The sequence below is a fragment of the Entelurus aequoreus genome, linkage group LG09 (assembly GCF_033978785.1).
Source record: "Entelurus aequoreus isolate RoL-2023_Sb linkage group LG09, RoL_Eaeq_v1.1, whole genome shotgun sequence".
Taxonomy (NCBI): Eukaryota; Metazoa; Chordata; class Actinopteri; order Syngnathiformes; family Syngnathidae; genus Entelurus; species Entelurus aequoreus.
The window spans coordinates 26,424,714-26,443,005 of NC_084739.1; the positions used below are offsets into that span (position 1 = coordinate 26,424,714).

At 39.6% G+C, this 18,292-nt stretch overlaps 1 protein-coding gene and 2 long non-coding RNA genes across 5 annotated transcripts; 2 read left to right on the forward strand and 1 right to left on the reverse strand.

Moving 5' to 3' along the window:
• Window positions 1-3,076: 3,076 nt before the first annotated feature.
• LOC133656817 (uncharacterized) lies at window positions 3,077-6,198 on the forward strand. 3 transcript variants are annotated; one of them, XR_009827162.1, is made up of 10 exons: window positions 3,077-3,388; window positions 3,544-4,282; window positions 4,382-4,502; window positions 4,596-4,733; window positions 4,820-5,140; window positions 5,238-5,440; window positions 5,539-5,698; window positions 5,824-5,930; window positions 6,010-6,087; window positions 6,177-6,198. XR_009827162.1 is itself a non-coding variant. In XM_062057664.1 (8 exons), exons 2-7 carry the CDS (start codon window positions 3,770-3,772, stop codon window positions 5,647-5,649), a joined length of 1,407 nt encoding a protein of 468 aa, XP_061913648.1. In that variant the 5' UTR covers window positions 3,077-3,388; window positions 3,544-3,769; the 3' UTR covers window positions 5,650-5,698; window positions 5,824-6,052. The 3 variants fall into 3 exon arrangements, 1 of the variants encoding a protein (XP_061913648.1); XR_009827163.1 differs by lacking the exon at window positions 3,077-3,388 and having other exon boundaries at window positions 4,164-4,282; window positions 4,387-4,502; XM_062057664.1 differs by lacking the exon at window positions 6,177-6,198 and having other exon boundaries at window positions 5,824-6,052.
• On the reverse strand, window positions 4,796-9,336 carry LOC133656818 (uncharacterized). Its single transcript, XR_009827164.1, has 4 exons — window positions 9,254-9,336; window positions 7,423-7,494; window positions 5,212-5,679; window positions 4,796-5,127 (listed from the first exon to the last, which is right to left on the reverse strand). It is a non-coding gene; the product is annotated as an uncharacterized LOC133656818 (long non-coding RNA).
• On the forward strand, window positions 6,406-7,174 carry LOC133656816 (uncharacterized). Its single transcript, XR_009827161.1, has 5 exons — window positions 6,406-6,471; window positions 6,561-6,623; window positions 6,713-6,775; window positions 6,865-6,942; window positions 7,048-7,174. It is a non-coding gene; the product is annotated as an uncharacterized LOC133656816 (long non-coding RNA).
• Window positions 9,337-18,292: the final 8,956 nt, after the last annotated feature.

Consider the following 18,292-nt stretch of genomic DNA (forward strand, 5'->3'; position numbering starts at 1 on the left):
ATGCTTAGTGTACAAGGTGTTATTTTTTTTACAACATATTAACATCTCTGCGATGAGGTGGCGACTTGTCCAGGGTGTACCCCGCCTTCCGCCCAATTGTAGCTGAGATAGGCTCCAGCGCCCCTCGCGACCCCGAAGGGAATAAGCGGTAGAAAATGGATGGATGGATGGATATTAACATCTTCCTGCATTTCCTTCTTCAAAGGAAAACATGCTGCAAATTAGGAGATGGTGGTGTCTCGCTCTCCTGCAGAACTTCCCCATGCCGTAAGTGCTTTGAATATCACAAATCACAAAAAAAATGTTTTACTCACGGTCAACAGACCAACATGAATGTTTTCATAGTGAATGTATGTTGTCATTAAATCACTAAGGTCTGAAGAAGACCGATTGCAGGACAGAAAACGGCGACGAGTGCAAGGAGGGCTACAGGTGAGAGGTCATGTGATTAATTAGTCTTGTAGTCAACTATTGCTAGACTAAAGCGTAATTCCTCCACTTATTTCAATTACCTTAGTTTTACATCTTGCATTGTTATTGTGCCTATAAGAACCGCAATCTGTTTCCTTTCTAGACAGTGGAAAATTAACAGAACTGGAAACAGGGAACAGGGTTGCTTGTTATGGGCCAGAAAAATACCTTGATACTTGCCATTGTTAAACATTTATGGGAGCTTAAGGAATGTATTTGGCTAGGCTACAACATTTTTTTTTCTTTACAGATCAAACATTTTTAGCCTGGGGTGAAAAATAAAATCAATGATGCAAAGTCTTCTGTCTTTGGTTTATTTGACTTTGCTAATATAATTGAGTGTGCAAAATAATATGTGTCTATACTCTTATGGAAATGCTATGGTTTAGATATATATTTTTTTTAATTGTTTTTTCATGGTAAAAAAAAAATACATTTGACAAGTTAAAAGTAGGAATGTCTAAGTCTATCAAATACATGAACCTTTTTCCATACTATGGTTTATATATATATTTTTAAAATTGTTTTTTCATGGTAAAAAAAAATACATTTGACAAGTTTTTTTGTGTTTTTTTTTTGCAAATATTTGTATTGAATTTTACAGTTAAAATCACATTTAACAGTCATACTTTGGTCACGCAAAACCTTCATACAATCGCACATCCACTCATACCCACTCACATGCACACTTGAGGAGAGAGGTGCACTTAAACTTTAACAATTCAAGGTTTACAGTATAAACAGTATTAGAAAAGATACCCAGATATTGTATATATATATATATATATATATATATATATATATATATATATATATATATATATATATATATATATATATATATATATATATATATATATATCCATCCATCTCGCTCTGGCTCAGGATCAGCTACAGGCTATCCAGACCATAGTGGATGAACATTCCTCGGCATCAAGGATCCTCAGGAAGTGATCCCAAGATCACCTCTCGAGGACCTCTCCACCGTTCACACTTAAAAAAGAAAAGGAAAGTCACAGAAGACAACAATACAAAATAAAAAGACACAAAAAATAAATAAATAAATAAGCAAGTAAACCGTGGCAAGGCCATATCAGAAGTAACACAAAAAACACAATAATAGTGTAGGATCAATACAGAAAATAATAAAGATAATAAAAAAGGAATAAAACTACAAAAAAGATGGCAGATACATGTGACAAGTTAAAAGTAGGAATGTCTAAGTCTATCAAATACATGAACCTTTTTTCATACTATGGTTTATATATATATATTTTTTTTAAAATTGTTTTTTCATGGTAAAAAAATACATTTGACAAGTTAAAAGTAGCTTTATTGACGTTTGAGAATGTGTGCTGCCGGATCTCCGCCACCAGATGGAGCCCGCGGGCTCAACGTTGAGACCCGCCCACATTGAGGGAAAATAAGCCCCTCCTCGATCTGCGGGCTGCAGCCAGGGGCACTTGGAGTTACTCCCTGGATTGATTGGAGACAGCTGGGACAATTAACACATCAAGCAATGTAAGTGGAGACGAGGACTGGGACTTTGCGGGTTAAAAGGACGGAGGGAAAAAAGGGGTGTCGCGACGGAGGAGCAGAAACACGCCGCACGAGGGAAGGACTGGACAAGCGGGATGACCCCGAATTTGCACTTAATGCGGAACGGCTGCGGACCGGCACACGCGCGTTGGTCAATTTTAATTATGTCAATTTCCACCACACGCGTAACGTCCCTGACATGCCGTTGCCGTTCCGCGTTCCAGCGCTTAATATACGCAAAGCTTCTATTTTTGCTGGACACTGCAACAAATCTATTACATTTCGCGAAAATCCGGTAGTCTTGGACACGTCATGCACAAACAAAAAATAAAGTATCTGGTTTACTTTCAAAACAAAATACTCCGCCTTCAAGGCGGATCGTATTTTACACTTTGTAAGCGGTCCTAATGGGTGGTGAAGGACATGAAGTCAACATTTTCATAGGTTTTCAGTAGGGATGTCTGATAATGGCTTTTTTGCCGATATCCGATATTCCGATATGTCCAACTCTTAATTACCGATATCAACCAATATCGCTATATATACAGTCGTGGAATTAACACATTATTATGCCTAATTTGGACAACCAGGTATGGTGAAGATAAGGTCCTTTTTAAAAAAAATTAATAAAATAAAAAAAAAAATTAATAAAATAAAATAAATTAATTAAAAACATTTTCTTGAATAAAAAAGGAAGTAAAACTATATCAAAACAGTTACATAGAAACTAGTAATTAATGAAAATGAGTAAAATTAACTGTTAAAGGTTAGTACTATCAGTGGACCAGCAGCACGCACAATCATGTGTGCTTACAGACTGTATCCCTTGCAGACTGTATTGTTATATATTGATCTATAATGTAGGAGCTTACATTAAAGATCTCCTGGACCAACCACCATGGTGGTTAGGTAACACCTAACGTTAACGTAACGTTACTGTATGGTTCTCTTTTGGTTATGCAAGATGAGAACGTTCTAAGAAAATTCTTAGAACGTATCAAAAACTATCTGACACACACTACCAAATATAATTTGCCTGCAATGGAAACAGCGACTGTTAGGCTTTTAGAAGTGTTTTTTTTCGCAAATTTACTTTTTATACAGTATGTTGTAACGTTTCCCTAACATTCTGCGAACGTGTTGTGTTTTGTGAACAATCTGACGTCGGCTGAGTCAAGGCTGCACGCACAGTAGGTGGCGGTAATGCACACCACAAGGCTGCTTGCCAACCGCCATAAAAAATCAAAAGAATAAGAAGAAGAAGGCTGCACGCATGCGCGTTGAAGCTGTTCGGTGAGATAAAGAAGGACGAAGGCTAAGCTGCAAATTCCAGGATCCCGATATTCAGGCAATTGGGTGCGCCATCCATTTATCACATGTAAGTAGATAGAAAGAGTGAAATACGAAGCACGTTTTTGTATAACAATTTCCAACCTACATGATTAATTTCAGACCATTTTACGGTTTTAGCGTTGTGTCAAATGCGCGCCATGCTCAACGGCCGGCGCTAACTAGCATACATTTCTCGTGCAGGTTGGCTGTTATAAAGTTTCCAAACTGACCAAAGACCAACGAATGACTTCTGAAGAAGGGTGGATCTATCTGTAGCCTAGTTAAACAATAATTTGCCCCGTCAGTGTCATGGTTTGAGGTCCATATGGCACGAATGCTGCCTGAACGTTCCGTGAACGTTATAGTTCCGTGTGGGCGATAATAGGGCAACCCATTTTCCTTGTTTTTTTTTTATAGAATAAACACAATGAAGAAGTTTCAACAGAGGGCTTATAAGCGTAGATGGGCTGCCACAACTAGGCATTTGAAGAAGCAATGCCGACAGTCAACTTTAGAATTAGAGAGTGATGATAGCGAGCAAGAGAATTACACGACAATCTTATCAACTCCAGAAACAGTGACAACCCTTCAGTACATGGATGCTGCTGAGACTGCTTCCTGCACTGCCGCGGGTGCTGACAATGCCACCTACAGTGGCCCTGATAGTGATGAGCCTGATGAAAATGATGCTGATTGGAGACTAATCGACCATCATGTCACCTTGTCATCTGATTCAGAAAATGAGAGTGATAGTGACTGCTTTGAAGATCATTTGAGTTTGTTGGCAACCGAATGTCATGTCAAACATAATGCATTGGACAGCCTTTTGAAGCTACTCAAGAAAGTTTTCCAGATGGCTCCTTCTTTTGTGGTCGTTGAGTTCCTTGGTGAACGTTCAGTCGCTGTTGTCCCAACCATATGGACAGAAGATGATGGAAAGGTTATTACTTTTTCTGAAAAGTACTGTGCATAGGCATAATATTGTAGCTTGTTATTAATTATTATGTCATTCATCATGACTGGATTATTTTATCTTCAGAATAGCTTCTGCTATTGGCCAAGGCCAAATCCTACCCACTCCAGAATCCGGAAAGCTGAGATTCCTGACAAAGAAGTCTGGGATAGGCTGCCAATTCGGGTTTTCAGGAAAACATTGACTGGTAAGGGAATATTGTCAAAGTCATATCATGTATATTTTAAACAACATAAGTTAGACTCATCTTGAGTCATCAGCATACTTTGAAATTTTGCAGAAGACTTTGACAAGGCCCTTCAATACGAAAAACAAGCTGAAATGTTTTCGAGCCCAGAAGAAGAAGTGTCAACCAAACGGAGCCACATCACCCCTGAACGTTATAGAAACGATGAGGAAGATGTGTTTGATGCTGACGGTATAGTCACTTTTCAAAGACTGTTTACTTACAATACTCAAACACTACTTAGTGGTGCATCAATTTTATTGTCTTCGTTGGTTTAGACGAAGAGGAAATTCGGCCAAAAAAGAAGTGCAGAAAAGAGAAACCACAGATCCTCGTCCAGGCCCCCCCACTGCCAGAGTTCCCATCATTTAACATTCCAATCTCCAGCGAGTACCAGACCACTTCAGCCAGTACCAGCCAATACCAGACCACTCCAAGGCATCCAGGCCGACCTCACAGCCCAGCGAGAAGCAGCACTTCCAGGCTCAGTCCAGACAGGAATAATGCATCCAGCTCAAGCCAGTACCAGACCACTCCAGCCAGTACGAGTCAGTACCAGACCGCTCCAAGAAGCAGCAGGAATGCCCTTGACAGTGAATGTTAGTTGGCTATTTAACTGTTGATAGGTGGTGTTAAACAGGCTGTTACAACGGGCAGTAATACAAATTACCTCTTTGACTTTTGTTGTCTTTGCAGTTTTACAGTTGAACATGAAAGTTCAAAATATACTTGAGAACCAGGGAGAAATTATGCGCATGCTGAGAGGGCTGGCAGCACAGTCTGTGGGTCCAGAAGCTGTGGATGTTGAAGATCTCATTGAGAAGCCTTTCGAGACTCTTGAGCAGCTGAAGGCCTTCTGTGAACGGCTCGACACTGATCTTCTGCTCAGAAAGCAGCTGGTAATTATTTTTAATTCCCCACTGCAAAATGACCTTGCTCAGTTATCAAAAAACATGTTCTAATCAAGTACAATATTGTTGTTTATTTATTTGTATAGGTGAAAGCTCTTACTGCTCTTGGTGGGCAGACTTTGGCAGACACGGTGAGGACAATGCTGAGGAAAATTGCCACAAACAAAGTCCTGGAGCAGCTTGGCCTCCATGGATAGACAGGAAAAGTGGCGTTTGAGGACTTGCCCCTTTACAGAATAATAAATAGTAAGTGTTAATAATAGGTTTGCATCTTTGAACATATGTTGCATGTATGCTCACAAGGTCGATCTAGCTGTTATTATTACAGTATTTATTCTAAAGGGAATTCTAAATTGTGCTGGTGATTTCAGAGGCATGCAGGGGTGTTTACAAGCAGACGACCACAGCTGAAGTGGATTGTGAGCTTGGAGAGGTCCTGAAATTGGCCACTTTTCGAAAGGGAGGTTCAAAATTTGAGGTACGGAGAAGATAAGATATTCCAATTTATTGAAGTTCCACTGCATGTCTTTTGAATTTGAAATTATAACTACTTGCAGGAGAAGAGGAGGAATTAAGAGGGAGGACAAAAAAGGAAAAAGAAACAAGCAAAAGAACAGAGTGAGATGAGTGACCAGGTAAATGATAAAGTAATTATGCCAATGTTTTAATTCAATTCATGTAGATCCCAGTTCTGTGTTGAATTTGCAATTATAAATACTTGCAGGAAGCGACGGCGAAGAACAAGGATAAAGCCAAGAAAACGGACAGTGACATCTCACTGTCCGTTTTCTTGGCTTTTTGCAGGAAGCGACGGCGAAGAAGGGCAAAGGGAAGTGTACAAAGGAAAGGGACAGTGAGAGTGGCCAGGTAAATGATAAAGTAACTATGTCAATTTGTTAATTCAATTCATGAAGATCCCAGTTCTGTGTTAAATTTGCAATTATAAATACTTGCAGAATGCGACGGCAAAGAAGGGCAAAGGGAAGTGTACAAAGGAAAGGGACAGTGAGAGTGGCCAGGTAAATGATAAAGTAACTACGCCAATTTTTTCATTCAATTCATGAAGATCCCAGTTCTGTGTTGAATTTGCAATTATAAATACTTGCAGGAAGCGACGGCGAAGAAGGGCAAAGGGAAGTGTACAAAGGAAAAGGACAGTGAGAGTGGCCAGGTAAATGATAAAGTAACTATGCCAATTTTTTAATTCAATTCATGAAGATCCCAGTTCTGTGTTGAATTTGCAATTATAAATACTTGCAGGATGCGACGGCAAAGAAGGGGAAAGGGAAGTGTACAAAGGAAAGGGACAGTGAGAGTGGCCAGGTAAATGATAAAGTAACTATGCCAATTTTTTAATTAAATTCATGAAGATCCCAGTTCTTTGTTGAATTTGCGATTATAACTACTTGCAGGAAGCGCGAAGAAGAAAAAAGGGAAAGGGAAAAGAACTAAGCAAACGGACTATAGTGAGACCAGTGAGCATTGAGCAGGTAAACAAGGAGTAAATTATGCCATGTTTTAATTGAATTCAATTAATCTACATTCCAGTGCTGTCTTTGTTGTATTTGTGAATATCTATAATTATTTACTTCCAGGAAGAGAACCAACAAGAAGGGTCAGGAGTACACTGACGCGCACGACCAAGACCACTGCATTCCATTTCTATTGTATTATAATTATCACTAATAAAGAATTAATTCTGTTGAAATCACTAATCGCTATCACTAATAAAGAATTAATTCTGTTGAAATTTCTGTTTGAGTGTTATTCCTGACAATATAGCATAAAAACAGATGTAAATAGCATGTTCCTAAACAGCTCCCTAAACGTTCTAGCCAAACGTTCTTGGCTAACGTTCTGCTAACCAAGCTAGAACTCCACAACCTCACGTTCTTTGAACGTTATAAACTAACGTTCCCAGAACAATGCCACTACGTTCTTCTAACGTTCACATAACGTTCACTTGTTACCTGGGCAGCTCCAGGCTTGGTCGTTGCCTTAGATCGGACAACCAGATGACCCTGAAGGTCCCACGGTCAAACCTAGTGACAAAGGGAGACCGTGCTTTCTCAGTGATGGCACCTAGGCTATGGAATAAGCTCCCTCTGAATATTAAGTCCGCCACAACTCTGGACTCTTTTAGAGCACAGCTTAAAACTCACCTCTTTACCGCAGATGACTTTTGATTTATGTGTTCATTGTGAGTCTTAAATGTTTAGTTTAGATTCCTTTGTGTGTCTCATTCTCTGTTTCTGTTTTTTTGTTTCTCCACTCGGGCTGATGTAACAGTTGGTTGGGGGGCGCATAATAAATGATAAAATAATAAATGAACATAACATAACATAACATAGGAACCAGAATTTTAATAACAGAAAGAAACAACCCTTTTGTGTGAATGAGTGTAAATGGGGGAGGGAGGTTTTTTGGGTTGGTGTACTAATTGTAAGTGTATCTTGTGTTTTTTATGTTGATTTAATAAAAAACAAACAAAAACAAAACAACGATACCGATAATAAAAAACCGATACCGATCATTTCCGATATTACATTTTAAAGCATATCGGCCGATAATATCGGTAGGCCGATATTATCGGACATCTGTAGTTTTCAGACTTCATTTCATCCCATTGACAAACACGGATGAGGACATGCTGATTCCGGAGGTCCAAAATTAAAGAATAATGTACAGGCATATGCCGGGCAGCTAAATGGGGATTTAGGGGCCTGTGTCACATATCAACTGATGTGGAGACCGGAAAAGCAACACGCTCACCAGGGATGTTATTGTTTTACTAACGCTTGCTGCAAAACATAAAAAGTGTCAGGACTGAGTGTATTTGCTTCTGCTTCTCTGGAAGGACAGAATAAACGTTTTGTGGTTCGATTTATTTCTACTTTCCTTATCACGGGATTATGCGCGGATTCGCGAGATCTATTTGAAGTCCGCGTTTTTTCTTTGCACGACGGAGCCGCAACAGAACGGCGGTGGGGATTGCCGGAAGGCAGATGGCAGCGCCGTCCCGCGGTGAAGTCGGTCCGCAGCCATTCCGCACATAGAGATCTTATAAGGGTAAGCAGCATCGACCGCTACTGCCATTTTGGAGTGGTGATCCGCTCCACTCAGTGCAATTCATTTGGCAGGAGCAATGAACTGTCAGCGCATTTAATTCATTTTAGCTCACTGAATACCACTGATTTTCACGAGTTTTTTTTGCCATACGTGTAGCTATGATAAAGGACACATGTTTTGGCGTGTTTTATTATTCATAGTTTGCTTAACAGTAATATAATATTCTTATATGCTATAAGTGACCAGACGTCCGAGTTTAAAACTGGGAATATAATCCCAGAGAAGGGGGTAAAAAACGGTCAGCTATTTTTAAATTCAAGAATCAATATGATTAGGTTATATATACTTGCGTGTATTCTACATAAAAATTGGGTTGGAAAGCTAGACTAAATTTAGACTTGTATAATACTGTATAGCTACTGTCCATCTGATTGTCTAGTTAGCTAACATATATTCCCCCCCACCCCCCCACAATCTGGACTGTGGTCCTAACTTTTACCCCTGTTGGCTTTTACAATCTTTATCTTCATAATTTATTTCAACTTTATGTTATTCAAGTATGACATCTTTAAATGTAATTAATTTCATTGACAAGCAATTCTATTATGGTCATACTCTTGTTTGCTAGCGGCTACGATTTCAGTACTATTGAAGATATTTGCTCCTTCTCAACTCTGTGGTAATATTCTTTTCACAAAATACAACCAATAATACGTTAATGTTAAATCTTACTTGTGAAAAGTAATCCCCCGATTCCTATTTTCAACAGTCCACTCATTTGAGCAGGAAAATGCTGAACACCATCTTTGTTTTCTACCTGTCAACTGTCAGTTTAGGCTGCTCGCTGGCTCCTCATCACCACTTCAAGATGGCGGCCGAGTTTCTCACGTCACAGCAGCCAATGCTGCGTCTACTTATAAGATGTCTATGGTTCCGCATTCTCAACAACAACTCAAGAACCTTTTTACACTTATTACACCTAAACATTTAACATATACATAATATCATTAACTAAATCATAATTAACCAAATTAATTAAGTCTAAAAGCACTATAAATGGTACACTTAAATCCAAATTAATATTGTTGATTAAACAAACCCAAGGTAATTCTGTCAATAAAATGAACAAAATGTGATTACGTTCTAATTAATGCTGTTAAATACTGTCAATTACACAAAGTTGTAGCCTTTACACAATAATTTCACTTCTGATATATGTGACCATTGAGATTGCAGATACCAACCACATTATTTTACACTTAATTGACAGAGTTTTGTGGAAAATATTTTCTTAACTTTATCAATTAAATAAAGGGGGGCGGGGGTCTTAAACGGTGGCATTGTTGTGTGTGGACATGGATAAGGTTAGGTGTGATTTACCCTGGATAATTATCCGGCTTAGTGTAAACGTGGCCTTAGTATCCTGAACATCTTTAAGCTTAGTTCCATTTACATACACATCAGGAGTTGAAAAGGGAGCTTTGTGATCTCTAGGACAATGTAATGAACCTGTTGAAGGAGCAATCGGAAATGTGACAAGAGATGAAAGCTTTCCGGGAGGAAAACATGGTAATGCAGCAAAAAATTAAAGTTATGCAACAAGATAACATCGCTATTAAGAATATCCTACATTATATGGATTAGGGGCAGCATGGTGGTACAGGGGTTAGTGCGTCTGCCTCACAATACGAAGGTCTTGGGTTTGATCCTGCGCTCAGGATATTTCTGTGTGGAGTTTGCCTGTTCTCCCCGTGACTGCGTGGGTTCCCTCCGGGTACTCCGGCTTCCTCCCACCTCCAAAGACATGCACCTGGGGATAGGTTGATTGGCAACACTAAAATTGGCCCTAGTGTGTGAATGTGAGAGTGAATGTTGTCTGTCTATCTGTGTTGGCCCTGTGATGAGGTGGCGACTTGTCCAGGGTGTACCCGCCTTCCGCCCGATTGTAGCTGAGATAGGCTCCAGCGCCCCCCGCAACCCCGAAGGGAATAAGTGGTAGAAAATGGATGGATGGATATATGGATTAGGGTAAACAAATTAATGATATATTCGTGACAAAACTGTGAATTAAACCAAGATAATAGAGGAGAACCAGATTAAATGAATGTTGCCTCGGCAGAGCAACAAATGATAAACTTTCTGCATCCATCCATCCATTTTCTACCGCTTGTCTCTGTCGGGGTCGCGGAGGTGCCTGTAGCCTACCCCAACTGCATTCGGGCGAAAGGCGGAGTACACCCTGGACAAGTCGCCACCTCATCTGCAGTCAAAGAAAATTGATGTCTATATTAACACCATGAATACATGCATCCCACTTAATTGAGAAAAACGACAACTCCTCTCCGGTCATCCTCGTATTACTCACCTACAGGAAATGTCAGGAACTTGCATGGCTGCAGTTGTAGTGACCCCAAGATGCAGGAACCAGGAGAACGAAGAGCAGGTAAGATGATTTTAATATACTCCAAAACAGAGAAAGAAGCGGTCATGTACACAACAGAGGTTCTCAAACAATAAGCAATCCTCGAGCACTGAGGCGCAGGTGAGGCTGGCATAAATGGATGCCTGCTGCATAGCACCAGGTGTGGCCAGGCTGCCAATCAACAGCAGGTGAGGGAAAACAGCGCTCAGCGGAGACAGGCAGAAAATGGAAATCAAAATAAGAGCTCTGATAGGAAATAAACACAAAACAAGGAAGCACAAACAGAAATGAAGTGACAGATTATCACAGGCAATTCAAAATTGCACTGCTGAAAAAAGGAAAGACGCTGAGGGGTCCTAATGTGTACATGAATGAGCACTTCACCAAACTTAATGCTGACATCGCCATGAAAGCATGCGACTTGAGGAAGATGGGGAAAATTCAGGGAACTTGGAGCACCAAGTGGAACATTTACATCAAGTCTGACTGGAGGTCCAGAAGAAAGAGTACTTGTTGTCAAAGATATCAAGGATCTGGAAAAATATCAGAGTTCACAGCGCCTGAACAATAACAACAACAATATGGAGCTTGAATGAAAACATACATCCGCATTCAATATCAACACTACTACATTCTAAGGGACCGTGGAACAAAACGACTTGGATTTAGGAGCACATACATCAACACTCACGGACATTTTTGAAAAAAGTTCGCTGAACAAGAAAATATGGGACTGAAAACCTTCTGCAAAATAGACAATGAAAGTCAGGAATTGGAGAATGATATACATCCATATACAATGTTTATTTCTCACAATAATAATTTTTTATATACAGAGGAAAAATATATTAGCAACATTAAATCCCGGAAAAGGGTGGAGTGCCATCTCCCGGTTGGGGAGGAGATCTTGCCCCAAGTGGAGGAGTTCAAATACCTCTGAGTCTTGTTCACGAGTGAGGGAAGAGTGGATCATGAGGTCGACAGGCGGATCGGTGCTGCGTCTTCAGTAATGCGGACGCTGTATCAATCCGTTGTGGTGAAGAAGGAGCTGAGCCGGAAGGCAAAGCTCTAAATTTACCGGTCGATCTACGTTCCCATCCTCACCTATGGTCATGAGCTTTGGGTTATGACCGAAAGGACAAGATCACGGGTACAAGTGGCCGAAATGAGCTTCCTGCGCCGGGTGGCGGGGTTCTCCCTTAGAGATAGGGTGAGAAGCTCTGTCATCTGGGAGGAGCTCAAACTAAAGCCGCTGCTCCTCCAAATCGAGAGGAGCCAAATGAGGTGGTTTGGGCATCTGGTCAGGATGCCACCCGAACGCCTTCCTAGGGAGGTGTTTCGGGCACGGGGAAGACCCAGGACACGTTGGGAAGACTATGTCTCCCAGCTGGCCTGGTAATGCCTCGGGATCCCCCGGGAGGAGCTGGACAAAATGGCTGGGGAGAGGGAAGTCTGGGCTTCCCTGTTTAGGCTGCTGCCCCCGCGACCCGACCTCGGATAAGCAGAAGAAGATGAATGGATGGATGGAACATTAAATCCGACAACAAACAATTTTTCATTTCAACAGTAGAAGCTTGTTTGCAAACTACAACAACATGAAGCACTTTTTGGAACATTTCAATGAACCCTTCAAAGTAATTGCTATCTCAGAAACATGGATTGATGCTAAAAAAGAAAGACATTTCGATCTGGAAGGATATGAACTAAATTACATAAACAGAACCAAAAAGAACAGAGGAGGAGTAGTGGTGTTCGTGATGATGGACCTAAACTACAACGTGAAGAACAACATGTCCTTTGCAATTGATAATATCTTAGAATGTATACCCACTGATATGTCATGAAAGCAAAAACGTACTGATCAGCTGTATGTATAGAACACCCAAGTCGAGCATTCAAATGTTAGAGGACTTGGTTAAGACAACTTTTACAGAAATCAGTCAAAAAGTATATTTCTGATGTGATGACTTTTTAGCATTGACCTCTTGAACCCTAATAAGCAAAATACTATTGATAACTTGATAAATACAATGTATAGCATGAGTTTATATCCTAAAATTACAAGGTCAAGCAAAATCACAGGACGCTGTGCCACGCTTATTGATAATATTTTGAATAATGATTTTAATAATACACATAGCGACACGCACGTACGGGCAAGTGATCAAATGTTTGGAAGCCAAAGCTGTACTCACGGTAGCGCGTCTGCTATCCATCTCAAAGTCCTCCTGGTTGTGTTGCTGTAGTCCGCCGCTAATACACCGATCGCACCTACAGCTTTCTTCTTTGCAGTCTCCATTGTTCATTAAACAAATTGCAAAAGATTCACCAACACAGATGTCCAGAATACTGTGGAAATTTGGGATGAAAACAGAGCGTTTTGTATTGGATTCAATGGGTCAGAATACTTCCGTATCAACCATTGACGTCACGCGCATACGTCATCATACATAGACGTTTTCAACCGGAAGTGTGGCGGGAAATTTAAAATTGCACTTTATAAGTTAACCCGGCCGTATTGGCATGTGTTGCAATGTTAAGATTTCATCATTGATATATAAACTATCAGACTGCGTGGTCGGTAGTAGTGGGTTTCAGTAGGCCTTTAAGAATGATTAAGAAAAGCAAAATTGGGACATTGTGAACAGTGAAAATGATGTAGATGAAGCATATGGTCAAATTTAAAACACTATCATGATGCTTTATGACAAACATTGTCAATGGGAACAACTTTGTAACAAGCAAAAAAACAATGACCAACCACGGATGTCAAAGGGACTGAAAAACACATTATATAGAACATTTATAACACAAAGAACCACAGAGGCAGAACATAAGTACAAAACATATAAAAACAAGCTAACAAACATGTAGGAAATAATATTACAGTCATTTGTTAGACAGGAATAAAAACAACATGAGAGTAACATGGGGCATTCGAAATAGCATCCTTAAAAGTGGTACTTAAAAGAAATGACTCCCACTACTTTTCAGACACAAAAAATGACAACATGAATGAAATACTTAAAAACTTTAATAGCTACTCTGTCAATATTGGATCAAATCTAGAGGAGAGGATGCCAGATACTGGGTCAGTTGAGGGCTTGAATGATACCATGGACAGAAATCCCAACTCCATGTTCCTCACGGCCGTGACATGTAAAATCAAAATAAGGAAATAATCAAAATTGTGAATACGTGTATATCCAAGACCTCAGCTGATTGTTACGGGTATAATGTGGAAACCATCAAAAGGGTAATTGAAGAGATCTTTGGAAACTTTAATGTATATCAGCTACCTATCAATTAAAATAACAAAAAATAAAATTATAGAAAAATTATTATTTCATTAGATTGGACAAATTCATAAATAAAATTAGAACACTCAGAGAAAACCAAAACGGATACACAGCCAACATCTCAACACCAATGGTCTTAATCGATATAACAGAGGGCATTACTATAACAGTAGATGGGAAACGGTGTGCAGCCGTAGTGGTTATGAATCAAACAAAAGCATTCAACACAATTAATCATAGAACCTAATGGAAACATTATAACAGTATGGCATTAGAAGGCTGATCTTAAACTGGATAATAAGTTACTTAACTAACAGGGAGCAATACGTGAAGCTCGGCCAGGGTTTGGCAACCCAAAACGTTGAAAGAGCCATATTGGACCAAAAATACAAAAAACTAATCTGTCTGGAGCCGCAAAAAATTAAACGCCATATATAAGTGTTATAATGAAGGCAACACGTGAGGTAAGTGTCTATGCACCTACTCAGTGGCCTAGTGGTTAGAGTGTCCACCCTGAGATCGGTAGGTTGTGAGTTCAAACCCCGGCCGAGTCGTACCAAAGACTATAAAAATGGGACCCGTTACCTCCCTGCTTGGCACTCAGCATCAGGGGTTGGAATTGGGGGTTAAATCACCAAAATGATTCCCGGGCGCGGCCACCGCTGCTGCCCACTGCTCCCCTCACCTCCCAGGGGGTGATGAAGGGTGATGGGTCAAATGCAGAGAATAATTTCTCTGCACCTAGTGTGTGTGACAATCATTGGTACTTTAACTTTAACTTCGCCACACCTAGTGTGTGTGTGACAATCATTGGTACTTTAACTTTTATATAACAGTTCGTTGGGGCGCATAATAAATGAAAATAACATAACATAACATAACATAGTAGCTATGATAGCCTACTATCAAAACGACTATGTGTCACAGGCTGAAGCAAATCTTCGTTGACCGAAATGTTGAAATGTAATATTTATTCTACACATATTTATAACATTAGAAACCCTTAGTAAATCAGAGGCTACTCAGAAGGAGAGATAACTCCTGGAAATTACTGGCTTTTAATGGCCAAATGTATAGATGTGTGTGTCCAATCTAGGTAATGTTTGCTGTGGTCTGGAACAACATGGCACACAAACTATCTATCTTTGTTGTTGTTATTATTGTTGTTTTTATCCAATTTGATTTTATTGTTTCGATCTTGTACGCTGTCCTTGAGTCCCCAGAAAGGCGCCTTATAAATAAAATGTATTATTATTATTATTATTATTATTAAACAACTATCTGAAATGCAGCCAATATTACATACAAATAATGTGTCATGAGACATGCAAAACTAAATCATATACAAAGAGGATAAAAGTAAAGGATATTAAATGAGCTCAAATATACCTACAATACCCAATGATGCAATATGTACATAACTACCGCCGAGCTCTCTGGAAATGTAGTTAAGCCACGTAGTTTTGCAACATGTAGCTTGTTACTGCCCATCACTGTGTTACAAAAAAGGTCAGTTGGAATACTACATAATGTTAGCTATAGAGGACACTCAAACCCTTTAATAATGAATACAAAATATTGAAATTCAATGATTTGGTGCATTTGAAAACAGCTAAAATTATTTACAAAGCAAACTACTCCAAAATGTACAACAATTATTCTCTACAAAAGAGGAGAAATATAAAAAAGGGTAATTAAAACATTATCAGTATGTGGAATTAAGTTATACAATGGATTTAGCAAATACATTATGAGAAAAAATGTGCCTGGGGGGCCAATGTGTATGTGTGTATAAATTATATATACACATTAAGCTGTGCAAATCTGCTGTACAGTATGTGTGTTTGGGTCCCTTTTTTCCCAGGAACACTAATACCAAAAGTCACAATGTCCGATAGAATTCTAAAAAAGTTATGACAGATCACCTCAAAAAAACGGAAAGGAATCTTAAAGTTTTTTAATGAATGGGACACCCAAAATGTACATAAAAATAAAGAAAGTGGGATTGACAATATTACATGTGAACAATAAAACACTGAATATTAACAACACATGAACGTCGCTCCTCTTTTACTTCTCAGACCAGCTCCTCCATAGACATCTTTAACAATCAAGCAAAACACAACAAAAATCAAACGAACAGCAAAATATGAATGCAAAGGGTAATAAACATCTACAATATGATATATTATCACTTTTATGCAGAAATTAGCTTCCGCATCTGTTCCTGACACATGTGTTTCGGGTTGGTTGCTCTGAAAACAACCCCCCCCCCCCACTCTGCTTTGTTCCTCGTCTAAGCTGATGTGACGTAGATGACCGTAATAACTCGTAAAACACTCAAAAGCGGATATTTCAACCATTGAAACACTTTCTATAGTTCAAGACTTACAGCAATTTAAAAACAGCACTCCACATCATAATGGCGGCTACAGTTTTGATGTTAAAGGTCTAAAAAAATTATCAAACCTTAATCGGCTGCATGTGGCTGTATTTTGTCCAGGTCTGCACGACACAAATGTTCATGCAAGTTGTGTTATTTTGCCTTGTGTGTTGCAGTAAAGAATCAAGGTGCTCCGCATGATTGGAATCGCAAACACTTCACAACATGCCAGCATACGACAGCATCAACACAGCCACCTCAAAGTAGCATGCCACGTTTCATCAAATGCATCGGCAACGGCGTTGTAACGTACGTGAAAATAATTAATTTAATTATTCGTTCCTAGAAAATGTTATGTAATGGCGTTATTCCTAACACGGGGAATGTGAAACCAACATCTAATCTAATCTAAATCACCAAAATGATTCCTGAGCGCCGCCAGCGCTGTTGCTCACTGCTCCCCTCACCTCCCAGGGGGTGGAGCAAGGGGATGGGTCAAATGCAGAGGATAATTTCACCACACCTAGTGTGTGTGTGTGTGTGTGTGACTATCAGTGGTACTTTAACTTTTTAACTTTAATACGTCAATAAAATCTAAGGCTCACGTTACATCAAAAACACATTTAAGTCGGATCGGATGATGTTTATCTGGGATGGAATGTGGGAATATTCTTAATCATGTGAAGGTAAACTTTTATTGCGTCACGTTGGCTGGACTCAATGGGGACGGCGTGGCTCGGATGGTAAAGCGGCCGTGCCGGCAACTTGAGAGTTCCAGGTTCCATCCCAGCTTCCGCCATCCTAGTCAAGTTCATTGTGTACTTTGGTAAGACACTTCACCCTTGCTCCTGATGGGTCGTGGTTAGAGCCTTGCATGTCATCGGTGTGTGAATGTGGAAATAGTGTTAAAAGCGCTCTGAGTACCTTGAAGGTAGAAAAGCGCTATAAAAGTACAACCCATTTACCATTTATTGACCAAAGATATAGTTATGAGAAGATGCAAGCAATGTTTCACACAAAATATATTTTCAGTGAGTCATATCGCCTTCTTTTTGTTACTTAATTACGAAGGACATGACCTTGGAGTTACGACAATGTCTGTGCATATTCTTTTTCTCTTAATTGCCATCTATGGGGCAGATCATCCTTTGTGGAAAAATTGCATCAATAAAGCCAAAGAAAAAGAAAAACACCAGTGTACAACTGTTTTATGTTCAGTACATTTTTGACACACATTGGCATCTTATACAATGACATGACTGAGCAGGCCATCATTTTTGAAAATGAAAAAGTTGTGAAAAAAGACAAAGAATACCTCAAAATATTGTTCCTATTCCTACAAGCTAAACTGGTGAGGTACACTGAAGTCTTGTGGAATATGCTTCATGGTGGTTAGAACACTGATGTTTCTGTGAGTTTTAACATATTTCATCTCCCATAAGCAAGTTCTATGTCCTCAGCTGGCTTTTAGAGAAAGGGTTGATTGCATGTTAAATCAGACACAGGTATGTCTGGTGTTTACAACTTAGAACAAGTAATACTTGTCATACAAAATCTTGAACTTAGCTGTCGTCTCTTTGCATATGTCACGTTTATTGTTCATTGTTTATTGAATGGATCCCCATTAGCTGACGCCAAGGTGACTGCTAGTCTTCCTGGGGTCCAAA